The sequence below is a fragment of the Manis pentadactyla genome, chromosome X (genome assembly GCF_030020395.1).
Source record: "Manis pentadactyla isolate mManPen7 chromosome X, mManPen7.hap1, whole genome shotgun sequence".
NCBI lineage: Eukaryota > Metazoa > Chordata > Mammalia > Pholidota > Manidae > Manis > Manis pentadactyla.
The window spans coordinates 130,495,539-130,518,491 of NC_080038.1; the positions used below are offsets into that span (position 1 = coordinate 130,495,539).

The window sequence follows — 22,953 nt, forward strand, 5'->3', positions numbered from 1 at the left end:
AGAATGTCTGTCTCTCGCAGCATTGTCATTTATAAACTGTTTTCTTAGTCATTAACCTCTTGGAAGATCAGTCTTAACAAAATATTTTGTTCTTGTATGCATCGTCCATATTTTATGCGAAGGTTTGACATGGTACCTATCTCCTCAGCAGGAATACTTTGCTCCCTCCAACTTCCTCCTAGGCATACTTTGTGAAGGTCTGAGATACTTTTGGACCAAATAATCCTAAACTTAAGAAAACACGAGGTAAGCTAATTCAGGTTGCCCAAAGTTCCACTTAATTGGATTTATTGCAAAAAGTACTAAAGTTCATGGATTTGACATCAACATTGTTAACATGCTTGAAGTATTTCCAGCCTGTTTACTTATTAGGCAAAAAGGCAACATTCCTAGAAGTGCCTATTTTATCTTGACAAATAAGTGTTTCCACACATGAGAAAGTCTTGAGTCAACTGCGGAAATCGGTTCTGAAAGGATGTGCCCTTTGAAATCTGTCTCTCCATCTGGAAACAGATTCTTTGGGTTTAAGTGTATAGTGGTGGGGAATATAAAATGACCTGGGATTTTTCTTACTACAGAAAGGAAGAATAATGCCTAAAACTAGTTCTCACAAACACCAAGGGGCAGGACTCTCCTGAGTGGTACCATGAACTTGGGGTTGATTCACTGCATTTTCCTTTTGCTTGGTTAAAAACCCTGTACTATAGGGATGCTAAAGTGTTGAGCAACTCCATGACTGACTCCATTTTCAACACACTCTGGTACTTCATGTTCATTGGTGAGCCATGGATTATTTCATCATCTGGATGCCTAGAAACTTTGAGTGAGTTGTGTTCTAGAACTATGAGAGTAACCAGTGAAGAACTTGGCATTGGTAAAATAACAGTTTGAAAGTATGTGGTTTTAAAGTGGGAAAGACCTGGCAGGTAAGAGCTCTCTGGTATGGTGGACCGCAGTGGTTTTCTTTCTCTCTAAAACCTCTGAATACCTCCAGGTAGAATTCACTGTGTTTTCTAGTGGTTTGTTTTATGTATGACACTAATACCTATATTTTTACCATAAAACGAAGACTCACAAGATGGGCTCCCCTTAGGTGGGACTCTATATGGTACTTTAATGGAGAAATATTCAGGTGCTATTTCTTCTTTGAAAGACATCAAAAAAGAGTGTTATGAAAGTGAATAGGGTTCAATTTTGAAGTTTTATTCTAAATAGAGACTTTGGTAAGGGAGAAGGAGGGATTTTCAAATATGGTCCAAGAAGAGAGTCTCTGAAGATCTAAACCAGCCATAGTTACTGGCCATGCAGGAAGCCAGTGCTGTCTAATCTAACAAATTCTGATTTCCTGCCAAATGGCAATTAGAAGTCACTGATAATTTAATTTCCTGGCATGTACTGTTACTGGAGATTTATTTGGTTTCTCTACTCAGCTCTTAACGAGAAAGTAAATCTTTGTTGAGTGTACAATTTTGGTGTGGAAAAGCTAGTAAGCTAGGAAGACCAGGGTTCTATGTGATATGTGAAAGGCCATCAAGAATGAATTAAGGGGAGTGATTTTCACCGTGCTATCCCTGTAACAGGCACTTTTTCTATACACACAGAGACTAAAAGCAGTTTAAAAGCTGTTTTACTTAAACCATGTGTGTAGTTCAAGGAGATAGGCCCTGGTTTCATTGTATCTCTACTTTTCGCTTCTAACCCAATTATATAAGGGAACATCCCAGTTTTTCTTTCCAGGGAAAAGTGCCTGTAAGAACCATTCTCTCATCTCAGTAAATCTCTGAACTCTGACACAACTGTCCCAAACAACTGCCTTTGCCCAGGAATGTGTCACTCACTCACTTCAACTGTCAGTTCTCTGGCGATGAAGGGGTCTGTCTGTCTGGAGACTGGCTTCAGAGGCTGACCCAGTTCTGAGTTGAGAGTTCACCCGCCTTCGCGGAGGCAGGGTTGAGACACAGGGTGTGGTTTCCTGAGCTCACTCTCTGGTGTTTGGTTGCCTATGGCAACAGTACCCAAACAACTTGGACATGTGTTCGTATAAAAAAAAAAAAACTGGTAACAGGACCCAGAGTGGGAGTTTGGGGCCATTCAGTTACTGGAAGAGCAGCGGTGAGTACTGGGCAACTGCTCATTCCTTTTCCTTCACTCTGTCTCTTTAAGTGATGCGGGGGGGATGGCCAGAGCACAACAATCATATTTGTGGGCACTTAGAGAAAATAGTCTCCATTTTTGCATTTCCTGTACTTAGTAAATAATTGCTATTTGCCCATGGAAGTGTCTTTTTCAGGGAGAGGAATGAATTAGCATACGCTTAAAGAAGTTGAGAGCTCATAGAAATCCACTTGCGGTGCCATTGTGGTGGCAGGGTGGACAGTGCCTCAGCAATGCTTGTGACTGTAGGCGCGGGGGCACGGGGCAAGCGGGAGTTGTTCGTAGGAAGGCAGTGGGAGGGCTTCTTGCAATAATCAGCTTCACACTTTTTAGAAGTCATTTTTTTCCCAAATGATACTTTAAAATTGCGGTTTTTTAAAAACAGCAAGTGTCCGTAAATAGTAGGCTTCATTGTCTCTACCAATCCTCTCTTGCTTGAACGAATAACGCAGTTGCAAAACTTGCCGGCACCCAGGGAGAATGCCATTTTTATCTTGCTTGATTGCTCAGGCCTCAAAAGTCAGTAAACTGTCTTGGACAAAACTCTTTAGGATCCATTCAGGAATTTTAAAGCGTTCTGTCAGATTTAAAGTACATGCAGACATCTTAAATCAGTAAGGACTGCATATGCGCTAAGCGCAGGCTAGAATCAGCAGGAAGTTTTGTTGAAATGAACTGAATTTCACTGATAGGAGGCAAGTGAGGCCTCCGGAGGATGCCGGCCCCCCTAAGAAGTTACGGAGGAAGAGCCAGAAGCCGGCAGGGAGGTTTCTGGCTCACAGTCTAGAAAGCAGCCCTTACAGCAGAGCGTCTGGGCCTCGCCTTCCTCCCAGAGGCCTCCCGCAGCAGCCCACCTGTCACCAGGCTGAGGAGCTTTCCTCCAAGGACCTGCCCTGTGCACACTGTGCTCAGAGCTGTGTGCCTTGGGGTGACATAACTTCTTCTCTCCTGGCTACACTTGCTCACCCCACTGCTCAAAGCCACGGTGCCTCCCAGAACCCTGTCTCACCAACAAGCTCTGATCCGCTTGTCTCCCTGTGTGTTCTCTGAAGCAGCATGGTGCGATTTCTCTCATGACTCCAGGGACTTACTGGCCATTGGCCTAATGGCCCTCTGGAAGCTATACTCCAGGGCTCTGTCTTCCCCGCCGTCATGGTGAAATGTCTGTTGCCTTGGCACCTGTGCCAGCCAGGCTCAGGTGGCAGCGGGGCGCTGGCCCCAAGGCCCCGCATGGCATCGCGCAGCTGCCCCCGTGAGCCACCGCGGCAGAGTGCTCTGGCCTTCCCTTTGGTCATTTGTTCTGCCTGCTTGCCTCACAGGTCCTTCCAGCTACAAGGTGGGCACCATGACTGAGAAGTTTGACTGCCACTACTGCAGGGACAACCTGCAGGGAAAGAAGTATGTGCAGAAGGACGGCCACCACTGCTGCCTGAAATGCTTTGACAAGTTCTGTGCCAACACCTGTGTGGAATGCCGCAAGCCCATCAGCGCGGACTCCAAGGTCACGGTGGTCCCCGCGCGGGGACGGGCAGGCTGGCCTCGGGGGTGTGCTTTCCCTGTGGCCCAGACAACAACAGCCCGCCCTCCCCTTCTCTGTCCTCACTGCGGCCTCTGGCAGGCAGGGGCCACACAGAGGTGAGGGAGCAGAGGCCCTGGCCCAGGAGCAGGGTGCCCTGGCTTCTAGCATCAGTTTCCTTAGCACGGCCCAAGTCAGTGTCCCCAGGTGTCCAATGTGGGACTTGGCCTGGGTGGGCGCTGAGGCCCTTGCCAGCCGTGTCAGTTGTACTCCTCCTGTTGTTTCAGGAATTGTGAGTCTTTCATGCTCACTTCAGTGCCCCTCATGTTAATCCTAAGAACATTCACCTTGGGGCATCTGCAGGTGTAAGGGGCTGTGCTGTGGCAGCAGTCTGCCCCAGGGAAGTCAACCTTGATGGGAGAGGCACTGGCCCCACGCCCCGGGCCCCCAGCCGCACTGACAGCAGCCGTGCCCTTCTGCTTGCTTCCCAGGAGGTGCACTATAAGAACCGTTACTGGCATGACACCTGCTTCCGCTGTGCCAAGTGCTTCCACCCCTTGGCCAATGAGACCTTTGTGGCCAAGGACAACAAGATCCTGTGCAACAAGTGCACCACTCGGGAGGATTCCCCCAAGTGCAAGGGGTGCCTGAAGCCAATTGTGGCAGGTATTGCCCATGCTCCCCCTGCCCTGGGCAGCCAGAGAGGGGACCCCGAGGGAAGAGACGAGGTGGGCGGGCTTGCTGGTGATGGATGATGGGGCTAATGTTGCTGTGGGCTGCTTTTAGATTTGAGCATATATTTGCACGCATATATATACACGTATATATGCGTACACATCTATGCTCGCACACACGCACACACTCGGAAACTAAAGAACACTGGCGAGAACTGTCTGTGGCAAGAGAAAGAAGTGAAAAGTATGTAGCGCTTTCTCATTTGGGTATAGTAAGTGATCAAAGCATGCTTCTTCCTTAGGGTATATAATTTGGGGTCAGGTAGCCCCCTGTTGACCCTCTAAGTCCATGAAGGGTACAGGGGTGGGGATTCAGGCATCCAGTCCTCAGGCACTATGGCTGGGGTCCCCTCCCCAGCAGAATCTGGGTTGGCACAAGTACAGCAGAGCCATTAGAGAGAGCCTCCCCGGGTAGCTGAATGGGAAGCGTGAGGCCAGTAACTGCAGGGCCTGCATCCCCTCACCTCTGGAGAGCTCAGGGTGGGAGCTGAGAGGATGCAGCCCCTGCAGAGCGTTGTCAGTGGGGCCATCCGATCGCTTCCCCGCAGGAGATCAAAATGTGGAGTACAAGAAGACCGTCTGGCACAAAGACTGCTTCACCTGCAGCAACTGCAAGCAAGTCATCGGGACCGGAAGCTTCTTCCCTAAAGGGGAGGACTTCTACTGCGTGACTTGCCACGAGACCAAATTTGCCAAGCATTGTGTGAAGTGCAACAAGGTACGTAGTCAACGGAGTTCTGCACTGACTTGTTTCTAGGAGCGAATGACAGTTTGCAGAGCACTTGCACACACACTATCCCATTCCATCCTCACGACAGCCCTGTGACATAGGAATTATTATTCTCACTTTACAGATGAGGAGACTGTGGGAGTAGAAAGCCGTGCCCAGGCCAAGTCAGGCTGTCTGTGGGTGCGCTCACTCTGGAGGCATGGGCAGCCTTGGTTCTAGAGGCCTGCCTCCATCACCTAGTTGCTGTGTAACCTCAAACAGGGGCTCGCATTCTCTGAGCCTCGGTGTCTTCATCTGTAACTCGGGGATAATAATGGCACCTGCCTCCCATGGCTGTTGTGGCGATTAAATGAGATATTGTATACCAAAGCGCCCAGCACAGTGCCTGGCATGTAGTAGGCATTCAACAAAATGGTTGTTGAATCTGAATCCGGTGCTACACTCCCTGGTCTAGGCCATCACATCTGGAGGAATCACTTACCAGGATCAGCCCTGGCATGCCGAGTGCTTTGTGTGTGTTACCTGCTCTAAGAAGCTGGCTGGGCAGCGTTTCACCGCTGTGGAGGACCAGTATTACTGCGTGGATTGCTACAAGAACTTTGTGGCCAAGAAGTGTGCTGGATGCAAGAACCCCATCACTGGTAGGCTAAAGAGTCCTTGCTAAGTCTGCCAGGCTAGGTTTTGCGCATGGTAACCATCTCTCATTTTCCTACGTCGTCGGTTTCATCCACAAAGGCCCCACAGAATGCCCTCTCCCCCTGCCACTGTGGTCCCAAAGGCCCCCAAATAGTTTGGATTCTCCCTCAGGTCAGGTTAGCCTTTGCACTACAGAACACTTCCTGACTACTGCTGATTAACTAACGAATGCTGCCGGAGTTCAAGAGCCCAAGAGCCACTGCCACGGCCATGGCAGGCACTGCGCGGGAAGCGGGGCTCTGGGAATAGGGCGGAGGGCGGGGAGGAGGGAGGGGGAGGGGGGCTGAGAGCGACGAGCTGGGATCAGAACACCCCATAGCAGAAGGCTAGCTCAGAGGTGCCTGTGGGCCGGTGTTTGCGATCAGAAGCGAAGCGATCACTTCATTCCTCATCTTGCGGCCGCGATCCACGTGCCCTGGGCCCTCCCCTCACCTCCAATTTTCCCATCTCCCCCGGGGAGCCTTGAAATGTACATTTGAGAAGACTTTTGCCATCCTCAGGGAAAAGGACTGTGTCAAGAGTGAGCCACCCAGTCTCTAAAGCTAGGAAGCCCCCAGTGTGCCACGGGAAACGCTTGCCTCTCACCCTGTTTCCCAGCGCCAACCTCCGGGGCAGGCATCCGGGTGGAGAGAGGACTTGTCCCTCGTGGGTGGTGGTTCTTTATAGAAAAAATCGAAGCTTAGCCGCTCCTCGAGGCCCGGTAAGTGCACACCCCACCAACAGCCCAAGTTTGCCTCCTGGTGGCCACTTTGATGCCATGGCCCTGACCCAAATGAAAGAAACTGGTTATGCTGGGAGGTCGGTGCGCGGCACAGAGCGATAGCAGTGGCATGGGAATGTGGGTTCTGTAAATGAGGGCAGCCCTCGGCTGAGTTCTGGCATCTTCTCAGGTCCTTGAGAGCTGTAGCAGGGTCGCAGCAGCACGGGGGCCAGTGCGCGGTGGAGAGGGGCGGCGCGGGGAGCCAGGCAAACGCTGCCCCGCGTGCTTGTCGGCGCCGTGACCGGGCGTGGCGGTGGCCTGTCTCTCACCTGTATTCACTCAGCTGTCTCTCTTGTTTTCTTTTGTTGTTTCCTCAGGGTTTGGTAAAGGCTCCAGTGTGGTGGCCTATGAAGGACAATCCTGGCACGACTACTGCTTCCACTGCAAAAAATGCTCCGTGAATCTGGCCAACAAGCGCTTTGTTTTCCATGCGGAGCAAGTATATTGCCCCGACTGTGCCAAAAAGCTGTAAAGTGACAGGGGCTCCTGTCCTGTAAAATGGAATTGAGTCTTGTTCTTTGTGTCCTCGCCCTCTGCCCTGCACCACCCATAGGGAAAGAGTGGCCTTTCACCTCTTTACAGTTGCTCCTTCTCTCTTTCTCCCATTTTACAGTATTACTCAAATAAGGGCACACAGTGATCATATTAGGATTTAGCAAAAAACAACTTGCGGCAAAGTTGATTTCTTGATAGCTGCCGTTAAAAATTTACTCGTAGATAGATTGACTCTTCTGCATGTTTATCATAGAGCAGAAAAGTGCTAACCATTTAGCCGCTTAGTGATGTAAGCAAGAAGCATAAGTGATAAAGCCCCCACTGAGATGCCTCCCGTGGCTCAGCTGGGACCCACTGTGTCTGTCATCAGGACACACAAGAGTTGCAGCGGCTGCTCCAACTCGGCTGCTCACCCTGTTTCGTGAGCAGAGAAAACTTACCGAAATGCATGGTTTAACTTCCTCATCCAAGCCTGCCTTCTGTTCTGTTGTGCTTTCAAACAACTAATAAGAATTTCCAGAAAATTTACATTTGAACGTAGCTGTAATTCTAAACTGACCTTTCCCTTGTACTAACATTTGATTTCCCTGTGTGGCATGTTTTCTGAGCGTTCCTACTTTCAAGCATGGAACATGCAGGTGATTTGGAAAAGTCTAGGCAGATCTGTGAAAACAAGCCTGTTTCAGAGGAACATGGTCACAGCGAATCCTTCTGGAGACTTAAAATAACTAACCCAGCTGTCCTTTCTCTTTTTTTTTAATTAATAGTTTTGTTTTAATTAATAGCAACATGGTTTATGGGTTTGGAGACTTGCATGAAAATATTTTAGCCCCCTCAAACGTTCCTGCAGTTTTGAAAGTCATCCTACAGAAGTAACCATAAAACTCTAGAGGGGTAGCTAGCTGAGCAGACGCCGGGACTGTCATTTACTCTGATACGGCATTTCCCCACAGTGACAAGTTGGATCCCTTGTAACACAGTAGTTGTCTGCTCTTTGTCCCTGTGCTAAAGAGGCCTGCCAAGTCCCTTCTCTTGTGATTCTTAGGACTGTCCCTCAAGAGCTTAGCTAGATCTCTGGGGGAGTGGCCACTGTCCTCACAGGCAGAACCAGATTTCCATGTAGTGCTCACCTGAGATGCAGGATCACCTACTTACTGTACTCTACTGACTTTGTTCTATGACATAGTATAACAAGACACTATCAAAAGTAAATATGTAATGACAGTACATACTAACATTCTCGTAGGAGTGGTTAGAGAAGCTAATGCCTCATTTCTGCATTTTGTCATTATCTATGATCATCTAACGTCTCAGTGTATCCTTATCGAAATAAAGCGGCATATAAATAACTGGCCTCCTGTCTTTTAGTTCTGCTGTGGGGAATTGCTATAATGTGAAACTGAGCCAGAGACCTAAATGACACTTTTCCTTCCTTCAAGGATGTGCACATAACAGAGGAATTATGAACAAGATAGCACAAGCCTGTAACAACACTTAGATTCCAGTTAAAAGCAACAGAAACCCGCTCTGACCCAAAGCAGCATTTCCCAGATGTTCATATCCCTTTAAAAGGGCAAATTGATTTTCTTTGCCCAGCAGGAAGGGGGTGGGGGGCGTGGGAAGCGAGTGACACTGAAGCGTGTCTTCCGGAAATCATGGTTCCCCTTTGTTGGCTGCCCTGGATCCAGGTCAGACACTGTTACATCCTCAAGGGCTGTTCCCTCCACCATTGGGCCTTCAGGAGAACCTTGCTCCCCCTTGTGGACAGTGCCTATATGGGAGGCTGCGCATTTGGGCCCAAGTACTTCCATCAAATGAGTGGGGGGCACAGGGATAGTGAGGGCACAGGTAGAGGTTGAAGCTTCTAGGTCACCACACACCTCCGAGGCTCATGCTGTTGGGCCACCCACCGGCCCACACCACATGGTGGTTTCAGGACAGCCCTGGAGGGCCTGTGACATCAGCGCCTGCAGCACTCTGCCCCGTGGAATTGTCACCAGGCCATGAAGCCACCTAGTCAAACTACATTACAGCTAAAGGCAGAGCGGGAAGGAGAGGGTGTTAGCCCTTCGTGAGTAAAGGGCACAACCCCTTCAGTGCTAATGTTCACTGTACTAGAAGGGAATCAAACCCTGTCAGCAAGAGACCATAAACATTTTTATGAATGGGGAACAGCCCCTCGTGTATGTTTCCCTAGTGGAATTAGCAGTTAAAACCATTAAAGCCATGAAGAGTCTATCTAGTGAACTTCTGGAGCCCCAGGGAAGCAGGAGTTGGGGAAGGATCAGGATGGCCCCCTCTTCCTGCTTCCCCAGGGAGCAGGCAGGTTGAGTCACTGAGACTGCCACAAGCGACCCAGCTCAGGGGGGGCCACCCTGCCTTCACTCAGGACTCCTCCCTGGGGAGAGACCACAGCATAGCTCCAGCATCCTCCACCTCTGCTTGTGTGGCTTCAGCAAACCCTGCACCTTTTCAGCATCCTGACTCACCTCTCCTCTATCTGCCACTCCCTTCCCTCCTGGTCCTCCTCCTCCTCACGGAGCTAGTTCTGTGCCGCCCAGTCCGCTGACTGCTTCAGCTTCCCTCCAGCCCCTTCTCAGCTCCACCCTGCCCTAACTTTCCTCATCGCCTGCCCTAGAGTCTGTGCCCTGTCTCATCAACCATTCATGTGCCCCATCAATCCTTTTACCCTTTTGCCTTCCTATCCCACTTGGCCTGCAGAACCCCAGCCCAAGCCAGGGCCGAAGAGCTCTGCTAAGAAGAAGCCACACAACCACAGACTTCAGCCACCAGCATGGCAGGAACTCCTATGGGCCCTCAACTCTGCCTGATGTTCCTTGTCCCACCACTCCGCCACTTCCTCCATATTCCCAGCAGATTGCCTCCACCACCTTCCTCACTCAGAAACAACCCTTGCTTGCCATGCAATGCCCATCCTTAGCACTGAAGCATACTGAGAAGTGCCTTATACACGTTATATCCAATCCTCACAGTGAATACTGTGATCACCCCCATTTTCCAGATGAGAAAACTCAACTTCAGAGAGGTTAAGAGGCTTGCCTAAGGTCACACAGCTAAACAGGGTCAAAACACCACCCTGGGCACACCTCTAGCCCATCAGTTATGCCACTGCTTTGCCATAGAAATGGTGAGCCCCCTTGAGGGCAGGGACACTGTGACACATCACAATGAGAAAACCATCATGCACACTGCTCAGTACTTACTTTTGAGATAACAATTGTAAGACTCAGAGGACAGGAGGGGAAATTTCTAGTTATCATGTTTTCAGCAGAGAATGCTTTCTCCCTCATAATTAAGGGGATCAGAATGTCAAGAGCATATCCAGTTGTGGTTAACAGGGTGGGCTCTGGAGCCTGCCTGGGCTCAAATCCTGGCTACTCTGTCACTTTCTAGTTATGAGACCTTGGGCAAGTTACCGAATCTCTCTCAGCTTGTTTCCTTGCCCGTAAAACAAGACAGAATTCCTACCTTGCAGAATCACATGCAGATTACATGCTAATACAAGTGCTTATTAGGGCAACTGACACCCATTAAAAGTGCTCAGCAAACATCAGCAATTATTTTTAGCTCCAGCACCAAAGACACTATATTACCTACAATGCAAGCCACAGGACACTGTTCCCATTCCCAAATCAGTGTGGGGTGCTGGCTTTAAAATCAGACAGACTTGAATTTTGAATTCTGCCTCTTTCTAGTTGTACAACCTTGAACAAATGCCAATCTCCACAAATCTGTGTCCCCCTAGGTAAAAACGAATACCCACACCTCACACAGTCGTTGGGAAGTTTTAAATGATGCCTATAAAGTACCTGGCATATAGTGTGTGTAACAGTAACTAGTTATTACAACATAGTTGGGGAAATTATTACACACACCCATGTAGAAGTGCTGGAACTGGATTGGTGGGAGAGGGCAAGGGCAAGGCAGCCTTTCTGGGACCTGCTTCCATAAACCGGGCCATGGGGTGCAGGATGCACTGTGTGTGATGCAGGGAATGGGCCTGTACATTGTGGCACAGTCTGCCCCCAGGCTTTTGCTTCTTGGCACTAGCTGCTGCTGCTGTTCTGCCTCGCCTCCTGGTCCTCTGGCTCTTGCCACAATGAGTTTGTGATTCCTCAGAACTGAAAGGGCCCTGGGATTGTAGCGTGGACCCCTTGCCGACCAGATGAGGGCTCAGAGGGGCAGTAGTGTATGCAGTCACGTGGCAAGCTCACAGCTGCCTCAGCTATGATTCAGGTTTTCAGATCCCTGTCTAGCACCCTTCACAGTATTCCATACTGTGCTTTTGTGGCTGGTGGGGACTGGAGTTGTTAAAAGGTGTCAATCCACACGCGATCGGCAAGTCATGACACAGGTGTAGGAAATGTGCTGATCTACAGAATCCGCTGGTAAAGGCCAGGGACCTGTTCTCAAGGAAGAGGACACCAAGAGGCTATCCAGAGAGGAAGGGAAACTTGAGGCGACCAATGTGTACCCTATCAGGTTCAAGGGCACCAGCCCAGGACAAGACAGAGAAGCTAGGCCAGTGTCCCTCACCTTGGAGCTGTAAACAGGGTGGGCTGACTGCATTTCAGGTTGTGTGCATGCCAAGGAGGCAATATCCTGGCTCAAGAGCAACAAGGAGACCAAAGAGTACAGAATGTTGGGTGGGGAATGGCTGCCACTGTTCTCAGGAGCACCCGACCCCAAAGACGGGATAACAAAACCTAGTGGACTAGAACGTGTTTTCAGATTGAAAACTAACCATTTATAAGCAGGTGAGAACATTTGTTTGGCCACACACACAGTGTTAACAGTGATGCCATGACGACGTGTATGTAACAGCACAATTACTGCCTGAGCACACGCTCAGACTTTAAAAAACCAAGTACTTCCCTCATCCACGGCAAGCACCAAACATGAGGTTTGAAAGGGCTGGAGGAGAATGGGCAGTAACTGCTTAAAGGGCATGGGGTATATTTAAGGTGACGAAAATGGCTGCAAACCCTGTGAATGCGCTCAGTGCCATGGAATGCGAACAATGTGAATTTTACCACAGCGAAAAGATACTTTAATCACTGGCCTCAAGTATATAGTCAGAGCCATCAGGGGGGAAGAGTTCAAGCATCGAAATAGGTACAGGAAGAGCACAGAGTCTGACACTTCACATCTTAAATGACCCCCAAGTGAACTCTGCCAAATCACCAAACCAGCTAAGAGGCATCAGAGGATTTGATTACTATTTATTGAGCTCACTGGCTGCCTGTGTTCATAGCTTGGTAACAGTTGGTGTCACCTTTATACCACACCACCAGCACATTTTTTTGGTATACAAAAAGAAAGCTTGCTTTACCTGCAAAGTTTATTTCATAGAACACACATTTATACAGAGGTGTAAGAGAGTTGCAACATGTGACATTTGTGCAGAATATCAGACACCCACTTGCTAGGATGATTGTCTCTGCCTTCTATAGAAAAAAACTAGTATATAAACATATTTGTGAAGTCTAAGGCACCGAGTTCTCTACAATAAAGGTACGTTACTCTGAATAGGAAAGAACCAGGGAATCAGAAAGAATCACCACTTCCTCATACTAATCCAAGGCTGGCGAGCAGAAAGGAACCTGGGCCTACTCCAAAATGTTGATTCACTAGAAAACTCTAGCATTAGGACAACTAATATGCATTCAAGTTTTTGTCAACAGTTTAAAGCAGGATTTGCTGGATTTCAGGAAACCGTGTGTGTGTGCATACATGTGTGGATGTGTGTACATCTATGTGCCTATCATAGGGAGCAAAGATAACACTGCTCCTATACTCACTTGCTGCCAACGGCTAGGAGGAAAGGCAAGCAAATTTTGGTTCCACATCCCAAGGCTGAGTGTATACGGAAGGGCGGAGCTAGAGAACACAGCAGAAGATTACACACAGTAAACGCTTAGAGGAACTAAACATACCCCGCCAGACAACAGCCAAGCGCTGCTATATGTATACAATAAAAATCATACGTTTCTGTAGATAAACCCTAATACGTACTTCATCAGGGAACACTGACAAGAGCACAAAAGATGCTAACTGCTCCCAGATCACACGTCTGGGACTCTCAACATTGGGGGGTAGCAGCACCTGTGCATGTGGCTGGCAGATTGCTAAGGCAGAGTTCAAAATGTACGTACATAATGGTAAAATGTGGTTTACTGTATTTTGCAACCTTTTGTATTTGTGTAATTGGAAATGATACAACAAAGCTCTTGTGAGCAATCCGGAATCCCTCTATGTTCTCTACAAAATTGAATGTGAGTTTTAATTGCTAAATTAATGTAATTATTAAAGAGAACAAACACCATTTTAAGATTTTAAATAGGTACTGAGAGACAATTATTCCTTGGGTAGAGGTTTTTTTAGAAACCAAGGGTTACCATTTTATAAAGGCAGCCCTGACGCACAATCACACACGTGTGGCAGGGACACACAAGAATGAGAGACAATGGCGTTCTTTACAGGAAAACAAAAATGACTCTTTACTAAGGACTCTTGCTTGTGGGCAAGATTCAGGATGATAAGAGCATCTTCTGAGATGCATTAAGGTGACTTTTGATGTTTTCCCATTTTTTGATGGTCATTTTGTTTGCCGGGTTCAAGTTGGAGGCAGAGAAATTTTGGGAGATGGACCTGGACGTTGAACTCCAGAGTGGAGAACGAATTCTCTTCCAGGCTGCACGAGGTTATATATCTGACCAGAGGGAAAAAGAAAAGCGGGAATATTAGTAGAAAAGTGGCTGACTTCACCAGCATCTGTGCCCTGACCTCCCTTCAGGGCAGGCCTGGGAGCCCCCCTGGAGTTGCTGACATACTGCTGCTCTTATTAAATGTTCTGCACATCCCCAATTCCCAAATAGGCCTAGGTTGTCTCAATTTCAAAGAATTTCTCAAGGAAAGAAAAACAAAGGCCTTTTGGTTTTGGACACTCAGGTTGAGAGGAGAATTCCAAAGGCCTCACTAACCATCTGCCCTCAATGATTATCTGCACACTGTAAAGCAGCTGGTGGATCAGGAACTCAGAAGGATCTGAGGGATCTGGGGTTTGAAAAGAACCTACTTTGGTAGGAAATAGAGGACATAAAAATTAGCATCAAGTAGCATCTTACTACGTTGATAGACAGTGACTGCAGCATACAGGTGAATGTTCAAACACAATGTTGTTCATGTGAAACCTTCGTAAGTTGTGTATCAATGATACTTTGATAAGAAAAAAATTAGCATCAAGTCATTTACTCTCTGAAAGCAAACTTAATGAAGACTCTTCAGCATCAACCTAGTCTTTAGATGCACCACTGTCTTCTCCCCAGCCTCCAAAGTTACACGGCGCCAAGGCGGCCCTGGAACAGTCAAAAGCAGAGGAGGCTCAGGGTCAACTGCCTTTCAAGAGAAGTAAAGATAGGATGAGGTCTTACCTGATGCAGCAGGAACACATTTGTCTTCTTCCTTGTCATCTAAAGGTATCTGGGGACTTGGGTGGAATGTTATAGACTCTTCCAAATGGTGTTCTGGGCTATCAGGAAGGACACTGGACATAAGTGACTCTGTCTCACTTGCGATGCCAATAATCCTGTCACAGAGCCACTCCTCTGCCTCTGAGGATAAACTCCTGGAAGGTCCCACAGAGTTGCTGGCTTCATCTGCCTCTCTGGTTTTTGCTGCTTGGCTGGCTGATCTCTTGGTGGAGGGTCTGAAAGGAGAGGTTTTCATTGGACTCCTAATTATCCCCAAACTAAGGATTTGTCTTGAAAGAAGCTTTATCCTTTAACAAACTTCTAAGAAATACTTTGTTAGTAAAGGAACTTTCATAATCACAGAACGAGAAGGCTTTGGAAGGGACCCTGGAGATCACAGGACACACTGCTTTCTGTAAATTGTGTCCTACAAAGCCCTAGGGTCCCCGGGAAACACCAAGGGAGCTATGAGCAGCTAAGCCTGCAGGACTCCAGGAAGCCTGTCCCTCCGTCAAGCTGACCCAGGACACAGTCAGGAAGGCAGAGTGAGGACTAATGGGGTTTTCTAGCTCCACTGCTCTTTCCACACCATCACTGCGCCTCCTAGAGGATTCCTGTTTCCATGGGCCTTGTAGGTCAATGTCCTTTCAGGCAACTGCCTGAGGAGCCTTCCTTTCCAAGAATCTGTTCCTGCTCTTCCAACCTAACCTCTGTCCCTCAGTTCCCCCCATGTAAAATGAGAACATTAATACTGAACTCAGAGTTGCAGTGTTAATTAAAATAGGTCATGCAGAGTGCCTGGTATACAGCAGTCATTCAATGTCCTCTTCCTGATTTTAGAAGACATTAACCAGTGTGAACAAAAGCACAGTTTGCATTCAGATGTATTTGGCTTTGAATCTGGGCTCTGCCCTTTAACAGAGGAATGTTGGGCAAATAAAGCCCATGATCTCTCTGGGCCTCAGGTTCCTTACCTGTAAAAATGGGGATGCTAATCTTTACCTAGCAAGGTTGTTACAAGGGAATGAGTTTATTTCTGCAAGTGGTTGATGGTGTTTGGTAGAAACTAAGAGCTCAGTTAATAACCTTGTGTATCATTCTAAGAATGTAGATTATAATCCCACGAAGTTTATTCTGATAAGCTTGCTGAGTGACTCACCTGGTACACTTTGCCTGAGTCAAAGGGTCTTTCACACTTCTCTGTCTGAATGTTTTCATGTCACCATTAAAAAATGTTTTTGTCTCTTTATGGTCTTGGCCAGAAGTGGCATCTAAAAACATCAGGTTAGGGGTGTTCTTCACATTTTTAAAATGTGTTTTGAGTTTTATGGATGAATCCACACCATTGTTTAAGGCTAGGAAAAAAAGAGGAACAAAATTAAAACTGGAGTTTCAACAACAAAGGTAAGAAAAAGTGAAGGCTGTGATCCCCAAGGGACATCTGTATAAAGGTAGGAGAGTCCGATGGCAGCACTCTAGCTGGGTGACAGGCTCAGCAGCCCCTATGCTCTTCCCTTCCAGGAGCCACGGCCAAGGCTGCTGTCCTCAAAGCACAGAAGGACCACCTATAAGGAATATGCCCTCTTTCCTTTGACAGGAAAGAATGGCCAGAGGGCAGACCTTCACACCATGCTGTCCCCCTTTCTCCTGACTGCCCACCGAACCAATTCTTCCTCCTAATTTAGTCTCACTTCCAATGCTACCTCTGACCTTAATCTTTCCTCAATGCACTAAGGCAGATCCTACACCTATCCTGCCCCTACTGCCATGTTCTCATTGCATTTTGGCCAAGCTTCTTTTAATGCAACTAGCTGTGGCAGTATCACTGTTCATCTGTCTGTCTTCCTGCTGGCTATAGTTCCATGAGGCTAAGGACCATATCTCTTCATCTCTGTGTCCTCAGGACCTAGCAGAGCACCTGACTTGCATGCTCAATAGCTGTTTGTGAGATAAAGACTGACGAATTGTGTTTTGTCAAATTCCATAATTATTGCTAAATGACTACTGCCATAACGTAGTTTCTGCTCACAGGGGATCAACAGTACATCTTAGAGGGCACACATATCATGACATGACTTGACTTCTGCTCAATGAGCTGGAAAGTGGCATTCCACCTGTGTGGGTCAAGATGCCTTATGAGGCCTTGGGCTATGATGCTAGTAACCTTCACATCCAGCTGGGAAAGAGCTGCCATCTATCATCAGCCTATAAATCTGTAGCAGCTACTGCAGCATTTATTGAGCATTTAATGTATCAGGCACTATTCTTAGTGTTACACAGATTATCTCATTGAACTCTCATGACGCCCCTGGGAAGATAGTAGCTTCTCCTTTTTCAGGCAGGAAAACTGAGCAGAGAGGTTAAGTAACTCGCCCAAAGCTACAAAACTCAGAAACAGAGGCCGCCCTGGGTGAACCTAGGCAGTCTAGCTCCTAAATGGTGGCTAACAGGACTCTAAACCCAGGCAAACCGGATGGATGCTTGGACTCGAAGGACTCCTCATCACTTTCTGACTCGTCCTCATCATCTGCCTCGTCCTCCTCGTATGTATTGTTAACAGATGTTTCTACAGCCTATGATGAAAAAGAAAGCCATGATTACGTACAATATTCAATCATCCGGACTTGGTTATTTCAAAGAAGACAGATTTCATGGCTGGGTTGGTGGCTAATTTTTGTCATCAATTAAAAGGTAAAAAAGTCTGACCTCTCTGGCCCCAAGAATCTACTGGGGACAGGCCACGCAGTCCTAGCTGTGCCTTTCAGCTAGGGAAATACACTTAAGAATGAAGACTTCCCTGAATGAGAGTCAAAGGACAGCAGCTCTGGGTTGGCATGTGGTCTCTGCCCACTTGGAGTCCTAAGCCAATGTGGGGCCAACTGGTGAATAGCTAAAAAAAAAAATTCTTGGCTGCTACATGAGGTAAAATTTCTCAGGCCAATGCACTTTATAAATGGTCTTTGAGATGGTGACTCCCAGAACTTTTCAAAAATAACATTTCTATTCCAAATTCTCATGGCATGAATGACCATAGTTGCAAACAGGCAAACTATCAGTTGTGTAGCACAGAGGGTGAAGAGCACAGATCTAGAGAAAAAAGTCCTTGGATGCATGCAATCCATCAAAACATAGGACACTAGGGTAAACAAATTATTTATGAGACAGACCCAAAGAGCACTAACCATAAAGGGAAAAAACCCACTGAATTTGAGTTCATTAAAATGAACTTCTGTTCCTCAAAAGACATTAGGAGAGTTTGAGGCAAACTCCAGTACGGGGCTAATACCTGCAATACATCTCTCCAAAGGGCTCATAACCTGAGCAGGTGAGAACTCCTACAGATCGGTAAGAAAAAGGCCAGCAACCACATGGAAACATGGGCAAAAGGTACTCCACCAAATCCTCTCTAAATGGCCAATAATCATAAGAAAAGGTCCCTGACTCCATTAGTCACCACAAAACACCGGTAAATTCAACAATGTGAAAATTAAGAACTTTCTATCCAGCAGAAGACAGCATTAAGAAAAGAGAAGCCATAAACTGGGGGAAGATATCTGACACATATAGCCAAGAAGGTAGTAGTATCCAGAACATTTTAAGAGCTACAAATAAGAAAAAGACAAATCAGTGCAAAAGTTGAGGGCTAAAAACCTAAACAAGCAGTTCACACAAGAAAAAACATGAAAGCTAGCTGAAGATAAGAACACATGCTCGACACTTTTTAAGAAGCAGGAAAATGCAGACGTCATACTTTATTTCATTACCACCAGACTGGCAAAAATTAATAAGTCAGCAAGAATGTGAAGCAACAGCAATTCTTATATGCTGCTGGTCAACAGCATGCAGACTACCTTTGAAGCAATCGAATCTGTCTTTCTTGTCCGCTTCATAATTTCCTCAATTCTCTATTTAAAGGAAAATAAAAATTCAAACATGAAAATAAATTAAAAACAAAACGGTGGTACTGAAGAAGTGGATTATTTCCAATTTCCAGAAGTGGACACTATCAGTGACTGCTCCCAAGTCACAGACTTAACCAACATGAGACCCTGGGGCAGTTAGGGTCCTTCCAATCCCAGTTTCACAGTCATCTAGCAAATTGCCTTGAGTTTGACAGTTGTATTCATAACACAGAAATTGAAATGACCTCTCCTAATTTTGCAGACTTGGAAATTCATTACTTAGACTAAGTACATATTATTGTAAACCAATTAGGACTTTTAAATGTAATTTTAGTCTGAACAGACCATGGCTAAAGCTAATATTAATGAAAAGAATGCACCCCAATGATAGGGCACCATCAGAGCTTTTACTAGAAAAAGCACACACCCAGGAAGGAAAGAACTCTCCCCAGTGGACACTTCTTTCCCTGAAGGTGAGGACAGCTACAGCTCTCTGGCCTCCTCAGGCTGACCGATCTCCTGACAGAGGCCCTGCAGCACCTTGGCCTGGTCCAGGGTCTTTCTTGCTCCCACGAGCCATGTGAGTTGCATAAAGTGAGGTCCTACCTTACAAACAGCCTGCACCTCAGCCTCTCAGAGAAGCCTGCACCTTCTGCTTCCTCCCATTCAGCTGCTGCAACGACCAGCCCAGTTTAGACAAAGAAACTTCCAACCCCTACCATGGCCTGAGTAATTCTACTCAAAGGAACTCTGTTCCCACAGATTTGCTATTTGAGGCATCACTCTAACAGCCACCAGTGGTCCATGAGGGAGAGGGATGGTAGTAATAGGGGACCCTTCAAGGTAGCAGAGGTCAGATCCTTGGATAATGAAGAAGACAGCATAATGGGAAAACAACCAGGAGCCAGCATATCACTTGCGTGTGATTTTCAAAAACATGTTTTGATATGTGCCCTATACAGTTTTAAACAAAGAATCAAATCCCCCCCAAAAATAGAGAAAGTACCTTTTTTCTTTCTAATCTCTCCTTCAAGTTCTGTAACATAATTCTCTCATGTTCCTTCTTGCGTTTGTCGGCCTCCTCCTGAGCTTTTAAGCTGGTGTCCTCTTTCTAGGAAATTTGTATAAAAACATCATTTAATCTCAATGTATCTGAGTGACATCTGAGAACACTAGTTAAAAAAATTAAACAGTGAAATGCTATACAGCATAAAAGAATTTGACCTTTTCAGGGAAGGCAGTACAGCACAGAGAAGACAAGTAATGTCTCTATAGCATCCTACTAACGCTGAGAGTGACTGCAGTGGGGTTGTGGGGGGAGGGACTTAATAATATGGGTGAATGTTGAAACCACAATGTTGCTCATGTGAAACCTTCATAAGATTGTAAATCAATGATACCTTAATTAAAAATGAATAAATAAATAAAAAGAATGTGACTTTTTGATTGACACTACCTGTATATACAACATTCACGGATTATGTCTTCAAAGCATTACTAAAATGTACAAAACTAGGTTAATTATTAGCTTGAGGATTTAGAAGGCCTGTTAGTCCCCTCCTAGACCTCAGGGTTATTATTACAGTGGCCACCATACCACTCTAGCTTCAATCTATGTGATTGTGTAGCTATCCATTAACATAGCAACAGGGGCAAAGTCTTAACACTTCTCAAAAACACCGGAGAAGATTCTTAAAGGTACCTTCTCAAGGAATACAAATGCATACAGTCACTTATGTAACATATAACTGAATTTGATGAGTGATACACTAAAACTGGTATATAAATTAGGCTATGTTAACTATTTCAAACTGAATATTTGAATTAGCTCAAGTCAGAGATCAGTTTGGGGATTTGTGTGTTAATTGAATTTACATGAGTGAGACATTCTTATTGGTGAATTTGATGACTAAACTTTCTGAGATGCTCAAAATTTTTATCTTATCTGTAGGAGGGGAAGTGTTGGGTACAGTTGTGAGTGTCCCCATAGAATGCAGGACTAGAAAACTCATGGGATGTTTATGCGCAAGCAACTTGAATTTCCTGGAACTAAGCTGCAATAACGCTTATGTAGACAAACTAAAGGTCTGCTTATCTATAATTTGCTTTCTGCTCTTGTTTTATGTGGAAAACATACTAGGATTGTGCCGGAGTGGCTGAGAATGACTTGCAGTGATACTGGGTAATAGCTAGATGGTAATATAAAAATGCAGCCAGAGAATGCTGCAGCTGCTCATCTTCTTTCTTAGAGAAACAGACTTCTGCTTTGGGTTTCAACTGCATTTTATAATCTGATTCTCATCCCCTGATAAAGTGTATGGCCAGCAAACCTGTAGTAGCACTTTCTGGTCTTCCTGATCCTGACATTCTTTCTTCGGTTTTACCTCCTTTTGTCCTTGCCCATCTTCAGATTTCAAGAACTCTTCTTCTTGGCCTTCAACTGCTTTCTTTGCCATATCTTTCACTTCCCTAATGACACAGAATATTTAAGTAACTAAGTATTTGTCTTGGTGTCTTCCATAAACAGCTTGCAGTAGGTAGTGTGACCATTTTCATAGTGATACTGCTTCTATTTACTATACAGAATTTGTACAGTTGTACCCTTATAAGTGGGGGAAACTAGCCCTTGGGAGTAGAAAAGGATTTATATCAGAGTGGGATACTTTGCATCTTAAAACATATGCAAGAGAGAAATACAATCACTCCTTAACTGCTTTAGACAGATGGGACTCTCCAAAAGGCCACATTAACACATGCTCATACCCAATCTCACATGGGGGTGTGATCTGGGTAATTTAGAAGAGGGGCAGGTAGTATCCAGAGGAGGAAAGCCCAGTCCATAATGACCAGTATTTAGGGCTTTTAAAATGCTAAATTAGCTCTGTTTCCATAAAAGCAATGAATAGTATTCTTCAAGTTATAGTTTTTTGCTATTTACAATATCCCCTTCTCCTCTTTTCTCTCAAACCCATATAAAGTATATGGAAAGCATGTGATTGTATCACAAAAACACTTTAATACTTAAAAACAAAGCCAGGACTACAGTTATTCTTTGCAGACAGTAGAGAGAGGTTTACATTACAGGGTCCCAAATCAAACAGGCCTCAAGACTGAGGATCAAGAAACCCTTGGACAGACTTACAATACACACAACTGTACATGAGATTTGCTGCTCACAGGAAATCCTTCCAGCAATGACTGTTAAGAGTCAAGTGTCACAAAGGTCACTGGAAAACACCCCTAGTAAAACACCAGGAAGTACACTTCCCCGGTTTACAAATTCTAAGGTTACAAAAGGTTTTGAAAATAAAGACAGGGGTTAATACCAATGAATGTATTCAGGTGCTGCTGTGAAGATACGGGACCCTGCGATGAGTCTGCATCACTTCTATGCATTTTTACAGCACACAGCAGCCCTCGATGCTTGCAGACTCAAAGAGGAGCACACCATTCATCTACCTCTCACCAGTGTCCTCACACACTGATGCTTCCCAACTTGTTTAGAAGGCAATGAGTCATTTGATTCATGCTGAAGAAAGTCAGTTGCTTTTTGAGAATTTATAATACACCTAACCTGAGGGTAAATTGTGACTTTCAAAATTTGAGCCCCTGCCAAGATTTATAGTACAGGAAGGATGATTTTGTACTGACCCTTGTTCTGTTTCTTTTCGTAGTCTTTCTTCTTTTTCCCTTTGTTCACGAGCAAGGCGTCGTTTTTCTGCCAAAATTTTTGTTGCCTCCTCAGCATTCATAGACCCTGGTGTGCTTTTATTACCAGACCCTAGTTTAAATTAACATGCAAAATAATTAGTTTAGGAAATTTACTGCCTCTGAAGTACAACAGAGGTGCATGACAACCAACAATATTAAAAAACTAAACAGTATGTACATGGTCTAAAATTTATAAACAACAAGCAACCTATCAGTGATTACATAACAGATTTTGTTCAAAACCCCAACTTCCCCATAACAACTACTTCTTCCAAAATAAAATAACGTACCCCTACTTTGGTTTTGAGAGATACCTGACTACAGGGACCCTACAGGAAAATAGATTTAGATAGAAAATAGAGGAAGATGAGCTTATGATGGTCCAAAGTGTACAAATCTTAAATACTCAACTAAACAATTTATCCAGCATATATTTTGAAATTTGTGCACTTTTACTAAATATTGCTTAGCTGAATGTTGATAATAGTATATATTACTATTTATGATTGATCATAACGTGGCTAATTGCATATAACCAAAGAAACCAAGACTTTCAATTAAAAAAAGGTGGGGACCACATGGAATATTCTAATATTTTAGTCCATCTGAGTAGTTTATTTTTAAAAAACCACATATGAAAATGAGGATTTTAAAGATACCAGGAATGAGCAGTTTGTAATGAAAAGGTTGTTTACAAAGAATTCACTATGGAATTCCTTAAAAAAGCAAACATTACTTAAATTAAGTAATGTCCATGGATAT

General features: G+C 45.5%; 2 protein-coding genes across 11 annotated transcripts in view; one reads left to right on the forward strand and one right to left on the reverse strand.

Moving 5' to 3' along the window:
- Positions 1-8,434, forward strand: part of FHL1 (four and a half LIM domains 1) — a 57,826-nt gene extending 49,392 nt beyond the window's left edge. For 3 of the 6 annotated variants that reach the window (XM_036919151.2, XM_036919150.2, XM_036919149.2), the window contains 6 exons: positions 3,474-3,655; positions 4,162-4,336; positions 4,953-5,122; positions 5,589-5,775; positions 6,331-6,530; positions 6,908-8,434. In XM_036919151.2, coding sequence (XP_036775046.1) covers positions 3,500-3,655; positions 4,162-4,336; positions 4,953-5,122; positions 5,589-5,775; positions 6,331-6,530; positions 6,908-6,991 — 972 coding nt within the window. In that variant the 5' untranslated portion in view covers positions 3,474-3,499 and the 3' untranslated portion in view covers positions 6,992-8,434. Of the gene's footprint in view, positions 1-1,979; positions 2,113-3,473; positions 3,656-4,161; positions 4,337-4,952; positions 5,123-5,588; positions 5,776-6,330; positions 6,531-6,907 lie in introns of those variants that run through there. The other 3 variants (XM_036919152.2, XM_057495905.1, XM_036919153.2) reach the window with 3 other exon arrangements.
- Positions 8,435-13,578: 5,144 nt separating this feature from the next.
- MAP7D3 (MAP7 domain containing 3) overlaps positions 13,579-22,953 on the reverse strand; it is a 29,696-nt gene continuing 20,321 nt past the window's right edge. For 4 of the 5 annotated variants that reach the window (XM_057495901.1, XM_057495902.1, XM_057495900.1 and 1 more), the window contains 8 exons: positions 22,132-22,261; positions 20,811-20,949; positions 19,487-19,591; positions 18,430-18,483; positions 17,049-17,151; positions 15,738-15,933; positions 14,540-14,814; positions 13,579-13,818 (listed from right to left, as the gene is read on the reverse strand). In XM_057495901.1, coding sequence (XP_057351884.1) covers positions 13,811-13,818; positions 14,540-14,814; positions 15,738-15,933; positions 17,049-17,151; positions 18,430-18,483; positions 19,487-19,591; positions 20,811-20,949; positions 22,132-22,261 — 1,010 coding nt within the window. In that variant the 3' untranslated portion in view covers positions 13,579-13,810. The remainder of the gene's footprint in view (positions 13,819-14,539; positions 14,815-15,737; positions 15,934-17,048; positions 17,152-18,429; positions 18,484-19,486; positions 19,592-20,810; positions 20,950-22,131; positions 22,262-22,953) is intronic. The other variant, XM_057495903.1, reaches the window with a different exon arrangement.